The sequence below is a fragment of the Metopolophium dirhodum genome, chromosome 4 (assembly GCF_019925205.1).
Source record: "Metopolophium dirhodum isolate CAU chromosome 4, ASM1992520v1, whole genome shotgun sequence".
Lineage (NCBI taxonomy): Eukaryota > Metazoa > Arthropoda > Insecta > Hemiptera > Aphididae > Metopolophium > Metopolophium dirhodum.
The window spans coordinates 8,243,096-8,267,027 of NC_083563.1; the positions used below are offsets into that span (position 1 = coordinate 8,243,096).

Consider the following 23,932-nt stretch of genomic DNA (forward strand, 5'->3'; position numbering starts at 1 on the left):
TAATAAAAATCATTTAAAATACGATTGCAATTCCGAAATTTTTTTGTAACAATCGTGAACTATGATAATATGTACAATTTATTGTACATAATAATATTATGATAGGTACACGAATCGAAATCGTCACAATAATAATAAAATGTATATTGATATATTGTACGACGTACATACGATACAGACAAAACACGATTTTCGCGCACAATACAAGCTGGCCAATATACGCGATAATATTACGATCGAGGAGGGCCACCCCCGAGGAGGAGGGGGTGAGGTCGGGGTGGATATTATTATATGGTACAAAAAAAAAAAAAAAAATGTTAAAAAATTCACCGTCCATTATTATAGTCCGTACTTAGTACTATTAATAATATTACTCGGACTACGTAACCGACGGGACGATGGGGGGAGGGGGGAGGGTCGGTGGTGGGAATATAGAGTCGTCCGCGGACATGTGTGGTGGTAGCGCCGGCGGTTCGCCCTCTGGCGGGCGGGCGAGAGCGACGTCGTCGGTTATTTTTTTCCGTTCAACCGTAACCGCGCACGCGGCCACCGACGGCATCGTCGGCACTTTGGCAGTTTGGCGTGCCGGCGCGTCAGTACCCGCTGGTATATTGTACACGCCACTCGGTAGTCGCTGTGTCGCAATGCGGTGCGCATCGGTACGGTCATCGACGTCCGCGCGCGGTGTACCGTCCAACGTCGGGCGGCCCGGTAACGCGGTATTATGGCAATAATATTAATATAACAGTATTATATATATTATACCGTCGCATTGGACATAATATTAAATCAAAAAAAAAAAAAAAAAGGAATCGCAGGCGGTCCGCGATTTTCTCGTTCGATCGTATTTGTTTTTTTCTAGTCGTTACCGAGACATTACATAACATTACATCGACTTTTGCCGATTCATTATTTTTACAGTAATATAATAATATTATCATCGTCGTTGTTTCGTTGCTCACCGTTCGCGCGGCGGCATGGTTGTTGTGACGGTGGTACAGGTGGTGGCCGTCGCACGATGAGGGGGTCGCCGCATTATCATAATCACAACAACAACAACCCGATACAGAATCAGCAGTACCATCAGTACCACCACGGTTGCGGCGCCGGCGGCGGCAGTGGCAGTGGCGTCGGCAGGCGCGCCCGACCCAGACACGGGTGGCCCGAAGCCGCGGTCGCCGTTTACGCGGCCGTCGCCGTGGCCGTGACCGTGTGCTATTGGAACGGTCTGCGCGGCGATTTCGTGCACGACGACATACCGGCCGTGGCCATGAACGCCGACGTGCTGGGCACCGGCCCGCTGGCCCGCGTGGCCACCAACGACTTCTGGGGCACACCGCTGTCGGACCCCAACAGCCACAAGTCGTACCGACCGCTGACCACGCTGACTTTCAGGTGCGCCCAATCGCATGCGATAATGTTAATAATATTATTGCTTATCGGTATTATAATATTCTGTAGTCGCGCGTCTGTTGCTGTAACTGCAGCGCAGTGACAAGAGGTCTTCTCGAATTCATTGGAGGAAGTCGTGGGGGGAGGGGGTTGAGGGGGTTAGCCCCCCAAAAGTCCTTCAAGCCCCCTCCATTTTTATTTTTGTAGGATCTAAGCCCCTTGCAGCTCACATTGATTGTATGCCCCCCCCTGAAATTTTAATGGGTTTCCGCCTATGTAATCTCGATAGGGCGGTGTTTATGTTTCGTGCCTAGATGACATAATATTATAAATTTATATATTTACGACGGGGCAGATCAGTTGGTCGTTAATCTTTGAAAATCTTAGCGGGTCTTAAATTGTATTTTATAAAGCTTACAATCTTAAAACAATAATTTATTCTAAATTCCGCTTATTTTTTGGAAATACATTGGGTACCCAAAAACATGATATTATTATCGTCAACCACATCGAAATTTCTGTTTTATAGACAGTGTTGCTACTTATCTTGATGAAAATATCATGATATATTATATTATCTTGATAAAAATCTACTGGTCATCATTTTATTTATCTTAGATGAAAACATCAGTTATCAATATTAATTTATCTACATAATATAATTTTGTATGTACAGGCATAATTTATTTAATATTATAGTTTAATATAAATTTTTATATTTCGTGTTCGAAAACCATACTAGTTTGATTTAATATATACGGTTATAGTACTTTCAAATAGTATGAACAAATTGTCATAAACTCATAAAATATGAAATATAAGTAATCTTGTTAGTCAATACACTGAATAGATTTAATCAATTCTGTGGTCGATATTCCATAATTTAATGTTGCCTGTTCCGTTAAATATTTAATGTGGGTGCATGATTATTTTTGATAGGCCGTGGCGGCAAAAAAACACAAAGTTTTATAATAGTGTTATTGTTATACAAATTCGATTATAGCGTATTTGTGCGTAAACTTTTTTAGAAAAATAACTTAGCCCATATAATATATCATATAATAATTATATTGAATATTATGCATTTAACACTATAGGTACCTATGATATTTTTTATGTCCCGTGAAATCACCGATGAAAACATAAATACATAATATTAGACAGGTGTGTTTCATACAATGCCCGCAGACGACGGCTACTGCAGACTATAGAGTAGTAACCCAACCTATAGGCACATATTATATATTTATATATTATAAATTATGATATAATTTATTAGGCACCATTATCAATGTCAATTTTGTTACTAATATATGCACAGTATACTTATATACTTCAGAGCTTATATTTTAGAATCAGATTATCCAAACACAATATATATCATAAAGCGCGTCAACGCGGCCAGTAACTGCCATTATCATTCTCTTGTATTTTTGTAACGCGATCAATTATTTGTTTACTATCATTTATAATATAATTTAATTACTCGATAATATTTTGAGATATTTTATTTTAATAATTTGAACTAATCTACTTCAGTGTTCAGACGTGTTAAGAGAACGCTACCCATGCACTTGTTATCTCCATCTTACATACGTACTTTCGGTAATATTATTTCAGTCGTCACACCGTGTCTTACCTTCTTGAATAACATTATTAATTTTGTATAAATCATAGATACATATTATTATTTTATTTAAAAATAAACTATGTACCTGCGTTTACGTAATAATATATTATAATACAAACTATAATATTTTAAGTTTTAATATTTCAATTGAAATATTATTTAAATAAACGTAGAAACAGTATTTTATTATAATTTTCAACTGTTTATACTGTTAAATAAATAAAAACTTTTTGGAAAGTCAAAAATCTATATCCGTCTAACCACCAAATTCCTGGGAGATTAGGTTAGGTTAGATTTATTATACAATATAATTTAGAAAAATAACTGCAGTCTCCTTCAGAGAACGTTTCACCATCGTTTTTAAGGGTTTAATCCAGTTGATTTTAACGGAATTCAGGAAAAATTAAAATATATGTAAATACCAAATATTAATGTATTTTACAGGTGGTTATGTCAATGCCGTTGTTCGTTGTTGCATATTTACAAGAGATTGTGTAGATAATACATAATTTATTAAAATATGTAAATGTAGACTGGCTATAATTATTGCTTCTAGTATGATTTTAGAACTTAAACACTTACCTATTATAAAATCATGAGGGCAAAATACTTTGAAAAAAATAACAAATACATTTTAGAATAAAATAATATTTAGTATTTATTTTACAATCAAAAGTAGGTAGCTACCTATAAATATTAATTTTTTTTTGCTACTTTCAACAGCTGTAATTATTTTTTGTTATATTCTTTTTATTAGAAAAACGAATATTTCACTATCTACTAATTATTGTAACGTTAATATACTTGAAATTGTGTAATACACGTTTCCAACTAATGCTGATAATATTATGACGAGGAAAACCTACCGATCTGGATATTATAGATATTATAGTCATACGTGAAACTATAGATTTTAAATCTTTGAAAGATGTGTGTATTTTTTGAGAACCCTTAACGACTTGGAGGCCCGTTCAAATAGGTTTTTCGACTCCATTACAAACAGAAATTATACCGTTGAAATAACTGCAGCAGCTATTACAGCGCCGTTTTCCTGCATCCACGTAAAATTAAATCTATACAACCGATTAACCAAACATCCAAATGGGTATTTAAAATAATATTTTTCGATGCCAAAAAATAATTTATTGTATTTTTATACACTTTAAATGTACGAACACCATTGTTTGAAAAACAATTTCGATGTTTAATATTATTGTTAAACACGGTTCAATTATGTTCTATACATATACGCTTAGGAACATAAAAAATAAAAACAGCGATGGCTAAATAATTGTACCTAGTAAATTAGTAAAAATACTAATATTTGTACACGCACATTTTTATGACAGTTAAACGATAGACAAATTAACAGTGATCAATGACAGAAATAAATATTATCTATATACACAATAACGATAACCTTAACAAATTTGTACGAAAAAAAAATGTAATTTAAATAATTTTTTGAATGAACTGTACAAGACGTAATTGATTAATAGTGTCTACCATCTTTATAATATCTTATATCTGTAGAATGATTTTTTTGTCGTGTTATTTATAGTATACTATTTCGTATATCCGTGTAACAGCTGATTACCACTGATACCACTTATAACTTGCGTTCGAAGCTAATGTGATATTCAGACGTATACTATAAATAATAATAATACTATGTACCTATAGTCCAGGATTTTGTTTTTGTTTCATAACGTATTCAATTTGTCTCATGTGTGAATTTATATATAAGACAGTGCGTAGGACGTACGTACACTGATAGCTATGCTATATTTTATCAAACATCAAACTACACAATATTATAATACAAATTATGAAAATTGCTTAAAAAATAGTAAGACAATTGAAACATACGATTCATCAAATTAAAATTAAACATAAGTAGATGTTTGTTTCTTATGGCAGTTGTAGATGATTTTTGAGAAAGTATTCGAGACATGTAAATAATTAAAAAATAAATTGTGGGGTATTGTGATGTACTGAATTTATGTTTTTATTTTCATCATGTATAGCTAAATAAAAAAAATTAATAAATATAAGTTATTTATATAGAATACATTGATGCACATTTCATTAAACAAATTTTAATATACATAGTTTATCTTTTAAGTTATAATAAATATCTGTTTATCTTTTTATTAGTACCTATAGTATTACTTTGTCCCGCGCTTAGATAGGTACAGTTTTCCTTTTATAATTTCTGGAAATTTAATAATATTTATAGTAAAATTTAATTTCATATATTATTATAATATGATACAGTGGCATATCCAAGATGATAAGGCGGGAGGAGGGGGGTTTATTATAAAATAACTAAATTTTTACAGTTTTCCTATATAAATAATATAAATTATAATACATTTATTATGAGGAAAAAGGTGACGGAGGGAGATGGGATTTATATATGCTAATATAACTGTATCAGGTTAAGTTTACGATAGTTATAACGTCATCTTGACCCGATATAGATCACATTGTTTGACTATTGATTATTTTCTTGTGATTTCAAAATACGTAATTGGCAAAAAGTATAGGTACACGAAAATCCATCCTGCAATATACTCTTGAAATTTTATATAAATAATTTAATAATCAATAGATTTTACTGATAGTTTTTTTTGAAAATGCCGTCAAATTGTATCATATAAAAGCACAAAGCAACAATTATACCCAATCAGTAATCTAGTAAGTAAGTTGTTCTTAACTATTGATTTCGTTAAAAATTTTGAAAGTTGATTTAATCTACTATCGCAGTTATTATCAATTAGTCATTTTGCGCAGCTCGTCCACTTACCCGCCAGGTCACCGCTTTTGTATTTCATTGGTGTAATGGCGTACACTTATCGATGTGTACGTAAATTGGTATAAACACGCCTAAGAAGTAATTAATTAAACATCTCACCCTCGTTTGAGATTATCCGGAGACAAAACCGGAAGTCTGGTGATTATGAAGCGTTTTGATATTACGGCCGACTAATTACTATGTCGTAGTCATTTTAATTAGTTGCTAATAGTCCATGGTCGCCTCGACCTCATCTACAGGCGCCTTATCATCCATGGTGTATCCATCACTTTTTGATATACTGGGAAATATATTATATATAGGTACCTATTATATGTATACACTTTAATTAAACGTAATCACTAATCACATTATTCTCATTACCCAAACCGTGCATCCAATATTATGTAATATTGGAATAATCTCCTTTTTTTTACTACATTTTTATCAACTTTAAAAATAAACATAAAAGTACTACCTAAGCAATACAATTGTTTAATTGAATAAAGTACATTTAAAAACGAAATTTAATTTGAAAGTCATAAATTAAGTGATATTAGAATTATTATGATATATTATATTTTCCACCTGTTGTATATAGGTGATTTATTACGTATGGTTATAGTAAGAAAAATGTATGACACAATGTATTTTGACATATTTTATTACGTTTGCTTGATGAAACCATTCATTTTAATAACACGTGTCACGTTATAATTATTATTGTTAGGTGGTCTCAATTTTTAGTTGATTTCTTGATATATTTGATTTTAGTTTCTTGCAAACGTTTCCAATGAAAACAACCCTCGAAGGCACAAAGTTACACTTTTACAATTTTTAAGTCTTTTTTGTAAATACTTATATAAAAATATGTATTTTAAACTACTTGAATAAGTAAAATTTATATAAAAAAAATATAGGTACTAACCACCGCCAATAAATGTTCAGAGGTTCATTATACAATATTGTATTATAAAAAAAACAAATATTTTCTTTTAACAACATTTGTTAAGAGGGTGCCACTCCTGTGAGATATTATGATCATTTCTTAACTGTTGTATTTCTCATACTATTATATCTCGTTTTAAAATTGAAATGTTGGAATAATCGACGTTGAAAATCAGATAATGTACTTACCTTTAAGTTTTAAAATAGGTCAATTCACTTTAATATTACAACTTACTATCAATACAACATCGGAAATATTGAACGAAAATTTGCTATGTTGTACGTTTGTATGATGGAAACTACACATTTGGGTACAGCGTCCACTTGAATAATTATTTATTTACATTTACATATGTATTAGTATACAATAATAAATGTACAATTTGTGGAACATATTCTTATGTGATATATTTATTAGGTACCAGATTTGTAATACTTACAATTTACAAGTTATAATATTTGTAACATATTTGAATTATACCTTTTGAATAAATACCTACCTAATCGGTAATCGGTAAAAACGAACACTGCAAAAAACGACAAGGTAAAAAACGTCAAATGTATATTACTTACTTAAAAGTCACAAATATTAGTGGCTAATTGCTGGCTGTTAACCTGCTCCGACTAAATAACTGCCGTCGTATGGCTATATATTCGAAGGGCGTGCCCAGGATTTTTTTTTGTTGGAGAGGGGAGAAGCTAAATAAAATTATTTGTAATAGCATTTATTTTTAAATATGTACAGAAACCCGAAAGCACGCTTGTTAAAATAAACTTAACATTTATATACATTTTTTGCACATGTTTGTTATTTTTAAGTAACATAATATTTTAGGGGGGAAAGAAACAAAACAAGTTTTTTAACAGCTACAGAATAATATAAGTACTGTGTACGATATTCGTGATTTATTGTTATTATTGTTATTATTATTTATCTATTTGTAATTTCGATATTTTAATTCGTTAACTTGTTGTGGTGGATCTATGATTTTTTATGGTGGGTGATATATTATGTTGATAATAATGCTCCTTCGGTGCATAAGTCTTAACATGAACAACTTTGGGGTAAATACAAAATTAACCTATTTTTTGGTAGTAGGTAGTCTAAACATGTGTTCTACAATATATATGCGTTTAGTTCTAATATCTAAGTAATTTATAATAAAAAAAAGTTAAATACGTGGTGGGTGCTTCAGCTCCCAAGCTACTCCCTAAATCGATCACTGATAACATGATAATTGAATTCAAACTAACATTTCGGATTTTTAAGTAAAATACATTTGACGTTCTTTGCAGTGTCCTTTTTACCTGTCGTTTATTTTCGTGTGGGTTTTTTCCTAGATTATACCTAACCACGTTGCTGTCTGTTCCGAGAATATTCTATTTCTTGATACTTGTAGCTGCTTAGTTAGAAGTTAGAACTTAAATATTTCAAAGAAACCCCGGAAAAGCAATGAACAGCACAGGTCACTTTTTTCACGAAGAACAACGCAAGTGTATCAACAATGATGTGATCATTCCAGTACGGGAGGTAAAAATAAATGCACTGCGATGACTCTAGACAGAGTTTCAAGTAGAGAATACTTACCGCTAAAAAAGCAAACCATATAATATTATTGCACCTTTGTTCACCGTATAGGTTCCCAAATATTCTCCTATAATAACAAATTTTTGGACTTTCGTAACTAACTACAGTGGTAATAAAAATCCAAGGCACCGAATTCCCAAATATTACAGGGAATATTACGACTATTCTTTGATTTATATACAGTGTGATTCGCCAAGCATGCTCACCCTTATTTTTACCTATTTGTATATTGTTTACTTTAGTAATGGTTTTATTCGAGTTCTGATTTTTGGAATTTTAACTACACCTACTCAAAGACCATTTTTCAAATTCTTGAATATGTTTGTACTACTTACCTAGTAAGTGTCATGTGGTGATACTACTGTTTTTCAAATGATAACTCACTATACTACCTACTGTATATTATTTAGTGGAATAATTTGTTGAAAATGTTGATGTATATCCAATTCAAAATTAAAAACATGCATTTTCTCAGTTTTGAAATGTTTTGAAATTGAAAAATATTGTCCCTAAGTATATTTCAAAAATCCGATTTTGAATAACTTCGTTATAATAAAAAAAAAATGGACTTAGCATGCTCGGTGATTCACTGTGTATAATGGGAATATATATTTGTAACTAAATAAATGTGCATAATATTTGAACAACGATCTCAAGATTGTCACGTGACTCACATGGTCTCAAGTCTATGTTATCATAATATCTAATAAAATCGGGTTATAAAATCCAAATTTTATTTAATTCCAAATAATATGTTTCTGAAAATTTAAATACATAAAAAAAGAATTTTGAACGATTAGTAAATTAGTTATACGTTGGTATTTAAAGAGTTGGTGATCGGAGTTTATTTGTCACAGGGGTATTCCACAAAATGTTGGTCCGCTAGTCCACTCGATATTTACTGATAACTGATAAATAATTGACTATACTCACTTTAAATTTGTTTTGATGTATCGAAGAACTCTGAAAAATATGCTGCTGAGGAATATGAAAATATGCATTATCTTGTATACCATAATATTACTTATTTATTAAACTCATAGTTCATGTAACCTGTAATTATTTGGGTATAATATACAATTTTGAGTCGATATAGATAATATTACATTCGTGAATATTTTTTTAATATATGACAATAAAAAAGGACAATAGATTGGTTAGAGTTAATTTGTACCTTGAACCCTGTTATTAGTTCGAGAATATAATATCCCATGGTGCCTGCATTTCCGTAGGGAATTTATGTACAATTATTTACCTCCCATCATCCACATGCTATATGAATGTACTTTAATCGTGTTTACACTATAGGTACTTACATTAAATTCTGTATTGCTCAATATTGCAGATGAACACGATTAATGATTTTTATATTTCATGCTAAAGGTATAATCAGTAAAAAAAAATTATTATGATGTTCCATTTTATAGTATGTATTTTCTATGATGGAAAAAATTAAAACTGTAGTTCAATAAATTATTAATAGTTAAAAAGTAATAAAAGAACATTAATTATATTTAGGTATTTACCATGTTATAATATTAATAATAATAATAATATATGCACAAATAAATATGTATCGACTGTTTAAATATAGAATACGAAACCATGCGTCGAAGCTTTCACTGGATCGCCTATTGTTTTTAAAACAAGTTTTTGGTTTTTAAAAAGAATTCTGCTTCAATGCTTTTAATTTTATTTTGATTGCATATTAGATTCTAAATGAAACAAGGCATGTAGTGGTTTTATTTTTTTTTATTATTATGAACACTTTTTTAAGAAGCAGTTTAGAAGGAGTGAAAAAAAAGTATCATTAAGCACCTACCTATAAGAATTATAACCCATGTTTAAGTGGTATACTTTAAAAGGTTATTTTTGATTTTTTTTCAATCGTTAATATAAGATTTTGGGTAAAGTTACTGACATCCATCGACAAAGTTGAAAGAAACATCAGTTCAGCATTCTTGAAACTTTGAAAACGTGGTTTCAACCGTGATCCACTTATTAAAACCGTTCTTTGAAACTCCAATGATATATCATTGATTTTAAATTTAACACTCTAACGCCGCAATCTTGATCTGTGATATGCAAAGTGAGATAAGCACACTATTTCTATATAATCTACTACCCATTATGACTATAATAGGTATCGTGATTTCATAACAATTTGTAGATCCACATAAATTCAATAGTTGGTTTTGCCTAATTTTTTTTATTAAATTCGTATAAACTATAGCCTAATGCCTGGATTCAAGCAATTCATGGTTCAATCATTGTATTATTTAATTTGTGTTAAAGTAAATAATGTCATAATGCTTGATAAGTTTTAAGCTTATAAAGTTAAAAGATAAATTATTGTAATACTCATTTATGAAAACTCAATGTTTATTCATGGTTGATATTTAATTAAATTATTCATATTATTTTTCAATATATTGTTTATGTAACAAATTGGTTAAATCATATGAATTTACATTTTCATTAACATTAATAATCACATTTCATAATGTTTAAATTTAAGATTCTTTAATAATAAGTTATTACATAATATATTATACTTTATGAGTATAATGTAACTATGATTTATGGTTAATGAGCTATATTTATTTATTTATTTTCATTGGTCTTAAACCCGGCAACTGAGGCCATTGGCTGTAGGATGGTACTGTAGGGTTTTTGGTACGGTGGGGAACGGTTGGAGGAACACGTTTTTGTGTTTGGCAGAATTTTCTAGTGGGCACCCGTAGGTATCTGCCATGCCCGGGTGGGGGATGGTGGCCTCTCTCTCCGGACACCGTGACTGCCCGAAGAAAAATGCCACCCGTGGCCGGTATCTAACCGGCGTCGGTGCGCGTCGCAACTGACGCCTTAGTCTGCTCGGCCACTCCGTCCCCCGAACTATATTTAATTAGGTCACAATATTTAAATATATAATTTGCTAACACAATTTATATTCACGAAATGTCCATCTGTATATGATTACGTTATAAATTAGACACGTCTTAACTGATGAAATAAGATTGAAATTAAATAATACTTTTGGACTTTTCCAATTAGGACGAATTTGAATAGTTATAATAAATTGAATTATATAAAACGATCTAACAAAGAGTAAAAGAAGGATAAATATTACATAACAGTTGTATGGCCAGAGTTAATTATTTTTTTAAAATCACATTTTAGGATATTATTTAAGAGTAAAATGATATTATATGACTTGAATATTTCTTAAGACTTTTCTTTTGTGTTTAAAGACACAAAAAAACATCCAGGATGGGTGAAAAAATAACTCTAAAAACTTTTAACAGTTATAAAATATGATTTTAGACAAGTAAAGTTTTCTTTTAAAAGAAAATAAAGGGTAAAAAAGGTGTAACATTGCTATTTTTGACAAAACTGTTAAATATAGATAGAATTATAGAACAAAACAAAATTGGTCGTCATAAAAAATATTAAGTGCATTATTTTTATTTCTTTAAATATTATTATGCTTTCTTTTTTAACATAAATATTATTTTTCTTGTCTTATATAATAAAACAAATAATTTTAATATGATATAATTCATGAAAAAACGCATTCTATTTTCTCAATTTCTTACGTGACCTTTTTAAACCGTCTTCCTAAATAATCGCGGATACCTACGTAACCAATACTTACAATACCTAAGTAACTTCCATAAACAATAAGCGTTATTACTTCTTCCATGTTCTTGTAACGCCAACATATTTTTTTTTTAAATCGCATCTATAGCTGAATACATTTTAGTAATAATTGTATAATTACATTCATTGTAAACAATTTTTTAATAATTAGCTTTACTTTGCTTTATTATATTTTTATTGTGATATTATTCATGGGACGTTATGAAAATATATAAGTTTGAATGATATACGGTTCATTTGAAAAATGATATTATGTTAAGATCATCAAGTATGGGTCATATTATTTTTTTTGTTATATTAAAAATGTTTTATGTCGAATAAAAATATTGCATTTAGCTTATTAGTCTTAGCCTCTGACTACACTAGACTAATAAAAAAAAATACTTATATGTAGGTTGGTTTATGACTCGTTTCAAAACAAACGGGTCATTATGTCATTATATATTAAATAATGCGATTGATGTTTGTTAAATAATAATACTGTTTACACGATCTTTTTTGGCTACAAAAAAAAAAAAAGAGTAAATAGAATAATAATAAAATATTAAAATTAGGGAGTGGTCGCTTGAAGAAAGCATCACATGTGGTAGAGAAATAAAAGAAACACAAAATACATGTATTTTGCCACGCAGGGTTCATATTTTCGGTGAGGAAATTTCCCCAAAAACTCGGTCAGAATATTGAGCAGGGATGGTCCGATTACAATATTCTTTAAACTTTAGGGATTCACCCATTATAATATATCCCACGGAAAAATATGCGCATACTAAATTTGGCGGAAGCCCTTCTTTATATTTTTTTTGTTTTTTTTTTTTGTTTTGAGTTAGCGCGCTGAACAAAGTTAGAAGCAAGTCCTTCTCAATTTTCTAAAGTATAAAAACTTTCTCGTTTATTGGAAATAACTTATAATATGTTTTTTCTTTTAATTTCTTTGCATACAATAATACGATATATATTTATATATATATATGTTTTTAAATGCTATTCGTTTACATGATATAAATCTAATTTATTCTTCGTCCACACGCGATTAACATACATGATAGCGGTACTACAACAGGTGTACAGTACAAGCTAAATAGGCTATTTGATTTCAACACGCACACCATAATGTATTAATTTCATTTAAAAAATTTAATTTTCTGTAAGAATGTTTAATGTAAACTAATCAGTAGGTACATAGATTGTTTCATAAAAACTGATAGAGTCGATTATTTAAAATTCAGAGGTATGTCTATATAGAGGTATACCTATATGTTGTTATTTATTTTTTTAGTTTAACATTTAATTATGAATATTTATATATAGGTGTCTAGTAAACCTAAAGTTTTTTTTTTTTTTTTTAATAACAAATATTTAAATTATTCCTCGATCAAAAGTATTAAAAATGTTAGTACTTTGTCATGACACGATTCCAGGACTACGTTATAGTATAACATCCATTGTGTAAATAGTTTATTAAATTTCAACCTAGTTAGTAAAAATGATCGATAAAAGATAAATTATTTAACGTAAATTGTCTAGAGGGTAGGCTATTAGGACTTTGGACTAAGAGTGACACTTTTTCCACGCACTCGAAGTTTAAACAGTCATAACATTTCGTATACGTGTATGAACGTACAGAGATCAGTACTAGTCAAAATTATAATTTAATATAATACTTTAAGTATACGTACAAATGGGCAGTTATATATCAATTAATAGTACTACATTTCGCATGATTAAATTTGAATATTTAAAATTGTACTTAACGTTTTAAAATGCAAACTGTTATTCTATACAGATACAGTTTGAATTTGGCGTACCGACTGTCTCGGTGTTGAATAAATATTTATTTTGTCATTTGTGTGACATCTTATTTATTCGTCATTTATAATATTATAGATTATTAATATTTTGTGTTTTGTGTTTAATATTTCACTAATTTTACCTTGTAACTTTCACTGAAGTTTTTATGCCAAAGCTTAATAGCACGTCATAATTTTAAAAAAAAATTCAACTTATTGTAAATTCATATCAATCTATGGTAAATTTTCTGTGTGTCATATATTTAACTAAATCATTGTATATATGAATATGTATAACGACTCTGCAGTGCGGATACGGCGTGCTTCTATTTATTAAGATATTTTATAATATAAATATATTACTATGAGAAATGTATTTAGTATGGTACCTATATAGATGGAACTTGAACTAACATTTGACAAAATCATAGTATAATATGTTATTATATTTATTATACATTATCAGAATAGCCATATAATAGTGTTTTCAACTTATAAAAATAAAATTAGCTTATACAAGTCAATACCCACGTACCATAAAATAGGTTTGAGGTATAAATTGCTTATTAATAATATATTGGTATATATAATACTTTGACAATTTCATTGTACTTAGAAAATAATAATATACGTAAATACAAAATTTATGAATTCTCTGTAATTAATATATTTTTAATTACCAACTTCAAAATACCTAAAGTAATATTGAGGAAAAATCGTTATTTTTCGTACCTATATAAATATCCTATTTCCTATATCTGCTTTTGAAAACTGGCGTCCTGTAAATAATTCAGATTTTCCCGGAATTTTTAGAGTTTTCCAAATTTGTTGAAAAGGACCGAGCATTTTCTGCATTTGGCATCTCAAAGTACCAACTAAATTTAATTTTCTGCCATGAACTATCCTCGAAGTTGACGATTGAAGATTTTTTATTACTGCTCCAAAAATGAATAACGAATTAGTATCTGATATAAAGTTTATTAATAGTATTGATAGCAAATTTAAAAAAAAAACATATCATTTTAAATCCATTACGTTACGCTCAGAATCTAAAAAAAAAATTTATTTATTTTAGATTTTGCATAGTATACTCAGTTAACTTATTACAGTTTCCAATCGTATATGATTTCTTTGAAAGTACAAAATTACCCATATTATATTTAAATCAAAATAGTAAATTATATTATTGGTATATATTGTTTGTTTAATATAATAATAATGTATTACTATATACAATCTTAACACTAAACTAAAGGTATTAGTGTTAGGGAACAATAAGTAGTGTTTTGCTTTAACCCCATTAACTTACCTACCTATTTCAATGTATTAAGGAAACAATTTATTATTGCATTAATGATTTTATAGTACAATATTATACCAATGTACACAGTACACAACAGTAAAAAAATTTAATTGAATAAAATCGTACAAATTATAATTTATTAAAAGCTATAGGTTATTGTAATGTATTCAATTTTGTAAATTTATAGCAGAACCAATTTTATATAATAAACGGAATATTTAGTCAATGACATATTGGGCACACAGCAGAATTTATTTTTCTTTAATTTAATTAATTTTTTTTTATTGTTGTATGAAGACTAGTTAAAACGATCTAGCGAAAATCCAATGACATTTTTTACTATTTTAGAAAATAAGTATATTATTATAATATTATGGAATTCATAACGGGCTCATGACTTCCCTACATCACACAATATATAACTTGATATATTTTTATTAGTCAGTTTGTTTGATGACTATATTTTTGCCGCTTAAGAAATTGCACTGAAATGTCCAGATAACGTATTTTCTTTCTGTACTCAAAGTTAAAATATTATAAGACGCGTCAGAATGAAGGTTGAATTAAAGCGTGTTAAAAACAAAAATTAAAAATTAAATTTCCTTAAATATTAAATGAAATAAATGGTACCTACGTTACCGACCTATACAATTGTTATAGGTAGTGCAAAACACAAATAATAAATTATAAAAATATTCGCTTTTGAAAGTTTCCAAGAATTCTCAATACAGGCATTTTTTGGTATTAATGGGAGTGCCATACATAGTGCCAATGAAATCACGTGGATTATTTTAATTCCTTTTAAATTAATTACGTGAATATAAATGTAATAATATTTTAATCCATTAGAAATTCTTGGAAATCATCGTAATTTAAAATAAAAAAAAATGTAATTTAGTGTGTGTGCTTCATTAAGTTGAAATACTGAATATAAATTAACCTAAATTAATATTTTATAAAAACTATTAGTACTTGATATTTATTGAAATATCAGCGGTACTTATATGAATTTAATTAGATTTTTATTTAAAAAATATGTAAAATATTTATGTTTTAATTACCTTTTACACGATTAATGTTAAATTTACTTTCTGTGAGAAAATATATTAAGCTATAATTTAATACGGTAGAAAATTAATCATAGCAAGGTTAGTTTAAAAAAATTTTGATAAAACGGCTTTTCGTGATTAAAATAATATTATAGTATAATAATAGAATAATACCACTATAAAAGGTCACAACTGATTGGCTAAATGTTTTCAAACTTGTTGGTAATATAGTGGAACTACCTTAGATACTCAGAACGACGAATAAAAAAGAAAAACTATCACATGTGCTCAAACATAAGGTTTTTTTGTTTTTTTTTCATTTAATTTTTAACAATTATTCGTAAGTGCTATAAAAAAAACAAAAACGGTAAGACACAGATAATTTTCTTCTCTATGAGTTGTGGAATTTTGGCAATTCTTACATAAATACAGAGGAAGCATTATATAGTAAAGTTGTCCCACACAAAACTGTTTTTGCTATGTTGTGAATTTGTAAGACTGGGACAATGCCTGTGTTATAGAGTCTTAGACTATTGCACCGGAATTTTTTGTTGCACCAATTTTTAGATACTGAGCATGGCGATTGTATTGATTTAAAATGATAAGTTGTTGTTTTATTTTTTTTGTCTGTGTACACGATACCTGTATAATAGATAAATGCATTGATATTCAACTTAGATAGCGGTTTCTGATAGAAAATTAGTTCTAGTCAGTATTTATGAGGACTAAAAATAGAAAACCCACAGTATTTTTATCATAATAATCAGTAAAAAATAAGAAAATATTAAGGAAAAACGGGCATTCATATTCACAACCAGTTTTTGACAAAATCAATTTTATTTTTTTTGGTGTAACTCAAAAATAAATATCCGTAAATACATAGCAGATAATATAGTAGATAATAAACATTTTCATATGTGTATATTGGAATTTTCTAGGAAATGTCTTCACATGGGATAACTTTCAAAATAGTTTGACTCTTTTTAAACAATTTTATTTATTCCCCTATAAATATCAATTAAAATTGTTTTGCTCTGTGAAAAGTTGGAACGTATAATACAAAGTTCCTCATACGTTTTATTATAGCCGTTTAAATATATTAAAGGTACATAGTCATGATTTTTTTTCATAAGTATTCGCAGTTCAAATTTTGACAAAATTAGTCAAAATCACGAAAGTTTGCAAATTACTTTGTAGCTAAAAGTTTACGAAGTGTTCAATTAGTTTAGCTGAGGCTTGACATTTTAATACAAGATTCTATACTACTGTCACTAAAAAATCTACAAAACATAAAAACTTAAATTTGTTTTTTATATACTTTTGAGGATCGAATTAGAACGAAATTTGATATTTAAGCAAATAATAACGGTTTTAGTTATTTTTTTGCATTTATAAAATATTTTGAAAAATGAAGACGTATTTATGCTATTATATTGTATAAGCACAATGATATTTTCAAAATATTTAGATAAATTGTATGCTATTGCCTGTCTATAATTTATGCACTTTAAATTTAAAAGTAATATACCGTATCTCTTCAGAATCGTTTTTTGTATGCAATTGTTAATTATCAATGAATTCAAATTATACACATCCATTACAGTTACCTACTCAATGACTACTGTAAATCAGAGCGGTTACCTTATTTCCCTCCTTATTTTTGATTAATATTAGGTTAACTAAAATAAAAATAAAAACCAACACATATAATATAAGAGTTTAAAAGGTACAACCTGTAAATGCAATATTTTGAAATGAAATGAAATTGACTTAACTTAAAATATTATACTGGACTGAATTATAGTATAATGATCACTGCGTATAATAATTGTCATGAAAGCATTCGAAAATATTTCATGTATTTTAGTGAAATTATTTCAATTTGAATTCTCTTACATTTTTTAATGATATCTGTAAAATTAAAATGTTTGAATGTTATAATTGCAACGTTATCTTTATTATTATTTATAATTTGATCTATAATATTTCTAGTAAAATATATAAATTATAATATGTGTTTAATTTAAAACTTTTGTTCATTATTTTGTGTTGGTCTTTGTAACATAACTTTATCAGTATTTAATCTATATAATATTCAGATTGCTTCTTGAGGTGTTTTGATTTATATATTATTTGATTAGAATATAATATAATACTGCTTGTAATGTTAATAATTAGGATACGCGTTTCATACTATTTTACTTAATATTCTATAGTCGTATTTGATAAAAACAGATTTAAGGTACCTACTAAATGTGTATAGGTACTAAGTGTAATAAAAACCATGGGATAATGACTTTTATGGAGTAAAACCAATAGTCGTTTAAAATATCGTTGACCAAAGTCTTCTTGAAAAATGTCGTTAAGAAACTTCGGAAAAATAAACCTGAAACCAATTTTTATTTAAGAAGGAAAACGATAATTATTACATAAAGGTCGATTACGGCTTGTCACAAAATATATAATATTTCTTTAGTTTTTTTAAACTTCTCATTATAACAAACTTTTTATGCTGTCTGTTGTGCAATTTAAATATAGTGAGTGAGAGAGAGTGTTTTTAAATTAAAACTAACTGGTCAGAGACACTCTCGAGAAAAATTAATTAATGAAATACGGAATGGTATTATCGTTATGTACCTACATTATAAGATTATATACCTAAAGCATATATTTTAATTAGTGTTACACATATAAGAAATTCTAGTTACACGATAGGTAATTGAAAAAACTAAATAATAACATAGGTACATACGAGGGTTATAATTAAATTGTTTAGAATTCTAAAAGATCAAAACACCGTGTGACCGTGTACAATTAGCAATTTGAAACTAACAGTCGCCGAACATCTCCAATTACGGTGTACGAATTACTTTGAAATCTAATGCTGCTAGCGATAAATGTAGGTGGAAGATAATAATATTTTTATTATAATATCTATGACTATTCAGAAGTGTCATAGAATATCTAAAAAAAAAAAAATCTGTTTCCATACAATAATAATTGTAGCTGTAATTTATTATTCGTTTACACTATAGATTATTACTAATTTATTCCAATTTATAATATTACGTCATAAACTTGTAAAACTATTTATTTTATATTAACTTTAACCACACAATGAATGGAATTGTTTCATTTTTAATACTACATATACTTTTCTCATTAGAAAATAAACGATGTAGGTGTACGTGGTTGTAATTTTCAGAGTATCTACATGTTGTTTAAAGTTCTATAAAAACTTGAGATGCGTTAAACTAAAATATGTTTGAATAATTTACCACGGATTGAAACTTAATACCTAGATATTTTGTTAATAATTAATATTCGCACATTGTATTTTATTCAAAAGTGATTTAATATACCACGTAACTCGTGCAATTCGTGCAAAATATGTAAAATATGAAAGTTTTAACGTTCAATATTAACAAAACAAACATGAAATGTGATTATTGAATAAAAAGTGCAATTCATTATTAATTTGCTTCTGAGGTTAAATCAATAATTTCTGGTAACTTTTGCATTTGGAATAATATTAGATGACTCCGAGTTCAATTTTAGTGGATTATAATTTCATACCAGAATGAGATTAAATAACACTAAATGATGGAGTGAGATTAATCCTAAAACATAAATAGAAAAAAAATGAATTCTTAAAAATACTATGAAAGTTTTTTAAACGATATTTAGGTAATTTAAAAATAGTTGACAGTCGTGACATGGAATAGGATACCTGATTTGCTATAATTCACGAGAAAAAGTGGCATAAAAAATGATTATTTAATATTTTAAAATATGTCAGCTTTTATCTCTATAAAATCAGTTAAAGAACTTTAGAACATTTTATAAAAATGTGTTTTCTATTTGTATAGGTACCAACCAGAAATATACATTTTATCAAATTTATTCGAATGACAATAGGGTTTTTATAATTTCATATATATATTTTGAATACTAAACATTGGGCAAGAATATTGGATTATTTCAAACTGTTATCAAAATATATTGTAACATATGTTTTAACTATAGTTAATATAAAACGACACTATTTAAGATTTGTTCAAAACTCTTTGTTTAAAAAAATTTAGAACAATTCTTACAAACCGGGAGTCATGAAATGTTGATTAAATATTTAAATTGAATAGAACAAAATAAAACAAAATAATTTAGTTTTCTGACGTTTTTAAATAAATCATAATAGATAATATCATAATTAAATTATTTAAAAAGTTTAATATGATGCAATACACTTTGTGATATAACATGTATATTTATAGGTTATAGTTATCTTATATACATGGAGAGGTTCTTTGAATAATGAAAATACTCGTTTTTTAAAAACAAATTTAAATATTTCTGCGGAATTTAAACGTGCAGGATGCTGGCTGATGAACCAATCCCCCCGACTGATTTTTGTTTACAAATTTATTGTTTTAAATAACACAATCAGAAGCAGAATAGATTTTTGAAAATGTCGATTGTTATATAAGTATAGAATATCGAACGATGCGTTTGTTCATTTATTAGTATTTCATGTTTAAACAAGATGTGTGAAGTACCTATGATGAAGTGGTAAGGAATATCTTCACCCCGTACAATATTTATGGTTCAATATAATATTTAAATATAAAACATACATGTCCACAGTTTTTAAACTTTTCTCTGGTACGATATTTTCGTCAGTAAGTCAAATGGGCTAATGCCACTAACCAGGTAAAGGTTATACATAGGTTACATACATAACTCAAACTTAATTAACAATACATTTTTAATGTCTGACTCGAGTACAACGAATATCTAATCAAATATGTTGAGTAATGTGTTGATGTTATTTAAAAAAACGAAATGCATATAAATATATCATAGCATAATATACTACCTAAATATCATATGCATTGCGAAATCATTAGTACAATTTCTAAGTGGTGGTAAGTTTAAGTACCGTCATAGTTCACAAAATATAAGTAGTCAACAGATAATAATTATAGTACCAAATATTTCTTTGTAAATAATAAATGTAGATAAGTAGGTTTCTATATTTTACCATTGAAAACACATAGTTTAATAACTATTTTCAGTTAACACTAATAGTCCTTTTTATTTTATACCAGTTCCTTGAGTTAATTAAGTCTTTTAATGCAGTCATTCAAATTTTGATTTTTGGAATATACTTTAATATACTTTAAGACCGTATTTTCCAACTCTTAAGAGTTTTTGTACTACTTAAGGAGGGGGCCACGGTGACTTTACAATTTTAGTCATTCATACTAACCCATAATTTGTAAGAAAATGACCCAAATATAATAAAATAATATTAGATACAATTCTACGTCTGTTTTATAGTTTTGTAAAACCATTTTTAGGGACTATTATCCTAGGGGTAGGTACAAACATTTAAATAACTAAGAAACTAATCTTTCGAATTTTAATTAGGTATAACAACATATTCAAAAAAAAATACCCACTAAGTAATTTACAGTAAAAAAGAGGGGGTTCTCATATGAAAAACAGAAATTTGCCACAGGACACTCCTTGTAGTAAAACAAAATGTAGGAATTTGAAAATTTGGTCTTTGAGTATATTTAAAAATTCCAAAAATCAGAATTATAATAAATGTATTATTGAAGGAAAAAATGAGGTGAGCATGCTCGATGAATCATTCTGTATAATATTGCTCTGCCATATTATATTTCATATTTTTGATTTTAGCTTTAGATAACCCACGAAATGATAATACAATTTGAACTTGTTATTTTTTTTTTGTTTATTTTTTTTTACATCAATTATTCATAATATTATAATGATATACGTTATTTAATAATTTAATGTTTGGCGCGGGGAGCTTAACGCAAAACCATTTTCATGTCGTGTCTGAAATGGTGGAATAATAATATCATATTATAATATGTAAACACCGACGATCGGTTCAACCATGCCCTTTCACATGGCCGAACATGATTTTGCACATAAATATCAATCAGCCGTGAGGAATTTCGTTATAAATCCACACGAACACTTCAAATTCGCGTTTGTTGTATTTTTTTTCTTGCACAGGAAATTATTTTGCGAAACGGTGAAATAATTACTTTACTCGACATTGTGTATGGATAGTTGTGGATACTATATGTGCACTTTGTTTTCGTACGGGATAACTACAACGGTAACATGCCGACTAGAATTTGGCACAAAAATTAAATTACATTCAAACAGGTTTTTAAGTTTAAAAAAAAAAAAATTAAATTAAAAGAAACGGAAAAAAGTGAAGAAAAAAAAATTATCGCCGTAGTCATGCAGAACTTTATCTCGGTTGTTTTGTTATAATTCCATTTCCAGAGCGCACAACGTGACATTAAATTCGTCCGAATCAAATTTCATTACACCTAATTTACTTAACAAACAGCTAACTTCATAATTACAGAGCGTAGAAATTCCTCACGGCGCTCCGGCATTGTTGTATAATAATATGATTAAATGTACGGTAAAACTTCGGCATTCCGTTGTGATATATATTATTATATTTTTTTCTCTCTCTCTTCCCGGAGGTCCTCTTGCCGTCGACCGAAAAGTGAGTGCGCAGGGTTAGACAGCTATAATAGAGAGTGGACAAGCGGTATGGGAGCAAGGGAGAGATGATAATTGAGTTTTGGTTCTTTTAATGGAAGTCTGGGAGGCCATATTTGGAAATTACACCAGAACACGCACGTCATGCAGCCCGTCATGTCCGGCTAATCAGATTACCTGACGCAAAGGGCGCGTATATGGGCTTTGTGTTTTGTAGAATCTCATTAGAAAAAAAAAAAATTTTCAAGGTAAAAATAAAATCGAATAAATGTGTTTTCTCTCGGCCACATATTATTATACTAAATAAATCTGCCGCATAATAGTGCACATTGTGAAAAATGTTGTTATATTATTACTATATTGCTTCCGAATAACCGCCTGGATGCAATTACTTAAAAATAATATATCTACCTAGGTACCTACTATCTAGTCACGAACCATTTGCGAGATAATAATGTTTAAAGTTCAACTACTACCATATTTGCGTGCTGAACAATAATCCCCAATGGATACTTGTTCATGCAAACTCGAATCGCCACGATAAATGTTAGTTTTAGGGAAATAGCCGTGAATAATAAAAAATCGAATCCGTAAAATGGTTTTTAAAGTTTTGTCAGTAAAATAATTTGAATACAAATTGCAATACCTATCTATAGGTGTATTTAAAATAAAATTATATCAACAGAGTATAGGTAACAAATAATATTATTGACTTATGCTCAGAATATAAAACATGCAATTTTCATGATATGTCTCACAAGATATATTTTTAATACTTCAAGATTATATTATTATTATTATATTATATTTATTTATTTCGTAATAATATATAAAATATTATATACTTAATGTTGTCAAATAAAGTATAATAATATTATCTATATTATAATGTTTCTATTATCTACAAATAATTGATCATATTATGATTAGTTTTAATTATTTAATCACTATCAGCATTTTGTATTCCTATTCGTTAGTTAGTTTATCTCATAATGATTTGCGGATCAGGTGTTAAATAATCATAAATATTATTATAATAAGGATTTATATGTTCCATAATATAATATCTATGGTTTATTTATTAATATTGGTTTATGAGCTGTTCGTAAATACGTCGACACGTGTAAATGTATTAGGTTAATTATTGCTTGATTTTGGTTCACTGTTTAATATTATAAAAAAAGCTAATCACTTTTAAGGTAAAAAATATATACAATAAT

General features: G+C 28.4%; 1 protein-coding gene across 1 annotated transcript in view; it reads left to right on the plus strand.

Annotated features, from left to right (window-relative positions):
• The first annotated feature begins 547 nt into the window (after positions 1-547).
• Positions 548-23,932, plus strand: part of LOC132943537 (protein O-mannosyl-transferase TMTC1-like) — a 117,997-nt gene continuing 94,612 nt past the window's right edge. The window contains exon 1 of the mRNA XM_061012578.1: positions 548-1,395. Coding sequence (XP_060868561.1) covers positions 1,019-1,395 — 377 coding nt within the window. The 5' untranslated portion in view covers positions 548-1,018. The remainder of the gene's footprint in view (positions 1,396-23,932) is intronic.